This window comes from Corvus brachyrhynchos, unplaced genomic scaffold (genome assembly GCF_000691975.1).
Source record: "Corvus brachyrhynchos isolate BGI_N302 unplaced genomic scaffold, ASM69197v1 scaffold800, whole genome shotgun sequence".
NCBI classification, from domain to species: domain Eukaryota; kingdom Metazoa; phylum Chordata; class Aves; order Passeriformes; family Corvidae; genus Corvus; species Corvus brachyrhynchos.
In genome coordinates, this window is record NW_008235704.1 from 45,087 (window position 1) to 48,259 (window position 3,173).

General features: G+C 51.8%; 1 protein-coding gene and 1 long non-coding RNA gene across 2 annotated transcripts in view; one reads left to right on the top strand and one right to left on the bottom strand.

Annotated features, from left to right (window-relative positions):
• Positions 1–3,173, bottom strand: part of RABGGTA (Rab geranylgeranyltransferase alpha subunit) — a gene marked incomplete at its 5' end in the record, with an annotated part of 15,444 nt that overhangs the window by 6,580 nt on the left and 5,691 nt on the right. Inside the window, 4 exons of the mRNA XM_017728963.1 lie at positions 3–50; positions 1,579–1,661; positions 1,745–1,828; positions 3,119–3,171. Coding sequence (XP_017584452.1) covers positions 3–50; positions 1,579–1,661; positions 1,745–1,828; positions 3,119–3,171 — 268 coding nt within the window. The remainder of the gene's footprint in view (positions 1–2; positions 51–1,578; positions 1,662–1,744; positions 1,829–3,118; positions 3,172–3,173) is intronic.
• LOC108445338 lies at positions 213–1,358 on the top strand. Its single transcript, XR_001860170.1, has 2 exons — positions 213–1,174; positions 1,246–1,358. It is a non-coding gene; the product is annotated as an uncharacterized LOC108445338 (long non-coding RNA).

Sequence of the window (3,173 nt, forward strand, 5' to 3'; positions counted from 1 at the left end):
AGGGTGGAGCCATCCAGGGTCGCCGTCAGCTCCGGGCACTCCGGGTTCACCTGTGGGATTAAAAGGAACAACATTTGGGGCGTTTTCCCACCAGAAATTGGGAATTTCCAGCCATAAAACGGACATTTTTTACATCAAAATATTTGGGGCATCAGGTCTACCCATTGAAAGGAATGGGGAACTTTTTCAACATCGGGTCTACCAATTGAAGGCAATGGGGATTTGGGGACATCAGGTCTACTCATTGCAATAAACAGGGCGTACAGGACATCAGGTCTACCCATTGTCACCAATAGAAGAGAAAGGACACCAGGTCTACCCGTTGTCGCCAATGGCAGCAAAAGGACATCAGGTCTACCCATTGGCGAAAACGGAAGAAAAACGTTACCAGGTCTATCCATTACCGACAATGGAAGGAAAAGGACATCAGGTCTACCCATTGGCGACAATGGAAAAAAAAAGGACACCAGAGCTACCCAGTGACGACAATGGAAGTAAAAGGACACCAGGTCTACCCATTGGCGACAACGGAAGAAAAAGGACACCAGGTCTACCCATTGGCGACAACGGAAGAAAAAGGACATCAAGTCTACCCATTGGCGACAATGAAAAGGGACATAGTCCACCTATTAGCGACAATAGAATTAAAAGGACACCACGCCTTCCCATTGGCGACAATGGAGGAGAAAAGGCCATCAGGTCTACCCACTAAAGGAAACTGGACGCATGGGACATCAAGTCTACCCGATGGAGACAAAGGGAAAATCGGGTCGACCCATTGAAAACCACAACAGGGATTAATGGGACATCAGGTCTACCCCTTAAAGTCAATGGGGACTTTGGGACACCAAGTCTCTCCATTAATAGAGCTTGATTGGAAAGGGTTACTGGTTAAACTGGGAGCACTGGGAAGGGCTAAGGAGGAGCACTAGGGGAGGAAGCGGAAGCACTGCAGGGAACTGGAAGCACCACAAGGGAGGAAAGGACAAACTGGGAGTACTGGGAGCGGGTTACTAAGAGCACTGGGAGAGGCTAAGTGGGGGCACTGCGGTTACTGGGAGCACTAGGAGGGGGGAACTGGGAGCACTAGGAGGGGGGAACTGGGAGCGCTGGGGCATTACTGGAAACACTAGGAGAGGTTAGTGGGATTTAATGGAGATAATCAGGACACCAGGTCTACCTGGGGCATTACTGGAAACACTGGGAGAGGTTAGTGGGGTTTAATGGAGATAATCAGGACACCAGGTCTACCTGTTAAAGTTAATAGGGATAATTGGGACACCAAGTCTACCTATTAAAGACAATAGGCCTTGTTGGGACATCAGGTCTATCCATTAAAGACAATGGGATAAATAAGACACCAGGTCTACCCTTCGAGGCCAATGGAGATTGCTGGGACACCAGGTCTACCTATTAAAGTCAATGGGGACACAGGACCACCAGTCTGTGGGGGAACCCCAAGGATTTTTGAGGGGGGCCCTCAGGGCTTTTGGGGGTATCCCGGTGTCCCAGGGGTACCCAGGTGTAAGGGGGGCGATCCATTGAATTTTGGGGGGGGATCCAGGTGTCCTGACTCACCCTGACGGGACGGGAGAAGATGACAGCCAACGACGCGTCCTCCCGGTCGACGTAGACACAGATGATCCTCGGTGGTGGGGGGGCTGTTAGGGGGCACCCCAACATTCAGGGGGCACCCCGGAAATGCAGGTGAAGGACCCAGGTGTGGCAGGGAACCCCGAGTTACCTCGGGAGAGGATGCAGCGCAGGTACACCCAGGCGCTTTGGTCCGTGGGGTCAGTGAAGACGGCGTTCTGCACCAGCTCCAGCTCTGAGGGTGGAAAAAAGGGGGCACCCCAATATCTCAGGGGGGCAGCCAAGGGTCTGGCAGGGACACCCCAATATCTGAGGGGAGCACCCAGGTGTGTGGGAGTTCAGGTCTACCCAGTAAAGTCAATGGGGACACTGGGTTGGGCAGACCCCAGGGGTTTTAAGGGTGGTTTTGGGAAATGTGGTGACCCCTAATGGTGACCCCTAATGTGTTCCCACAGGGGTTTGGGGTGGCCCCAGGAGTCCAGGGAGTGACCTCAAAGTCAGATTTACCCATTAAAGCCAATGGGGAATTTGGAGACACCAGGTCTACCCATCAGAAACAACATGGATTTACTATCAGGCCTGTCCACTAACAATAAATGGGACACCAGGTCTACCCATTGATGGCAAAGGGGATTTTGGGATATCAGGTCTACCCATTTGGGTCAATGGGCTATTTGGGCCATCAAGTCAATCCATTCACGACTATGGGGACAACAGGTCTATCCGTTAACGGCAATGGGGAATTGCTGGGATACCAGAATTGCCCATCAACGGCAATGGGAAATTTGGGACACCAGGTCTACCATTAAAGGGAGTGGGAATTTTGGGACACCAGGTCTGCCCGTGAACAACAATGAGAATTTGGGATTAACAGGTCTACCCATTAAAGGCAATAGTAACTTAAGGGCACCAGGTCTACCTGTTAACGAGAGAGACCATTGGGACACCAGGTCTACCCACTGACTGCAACGGGAATTTTGGGACACCAGGTCTACCCCTTCACGAAAATGAGAATTTTGGGCCACCAGGTCTACACGTTTACGAAATTAAGAATTTTGGGTCACCAAGTCTACCCATTGACGGCGATGGGAATTTTTGGGGGCACCAGGTCTGCCCATTGACGGCAATGGGACTGCTGGGGCACCAGGTCTACCCGTTGACGGCAATGGGAATTTTGGGACAACAGGTCTATCCATTGGCTGCAATGGGAATTTTGAGACACCAGGTCTACCCATTGTCGGCAATGGGAAACTTGAGACACCAGGCCTACCCATTGAAAGCAGTGGGAAATTCGGGACACCAGGTCTACCCATTGACGGCAATGGGATTTTGGGGACACCGGGTCTACCCATTGACGGCGATGGGACTTTTAGGACACCAGGTCTACCCGTTAAACCCAACGGAGCACAACCCCCTCGTGGCTTCAGGCAAGAGGTTGGAAAAAATTTGGGGATCCGCGCAAAATTTCGGGAATTTTTTGGGATTCGCGCAAGATTTCGGGAATTTTCAGTGAGAATTCTCTCACCTTCCTTCAGCCTTTCGGGGGGCAGCGCCCCTGCCTCGCCCGTCCCGGAATTCCT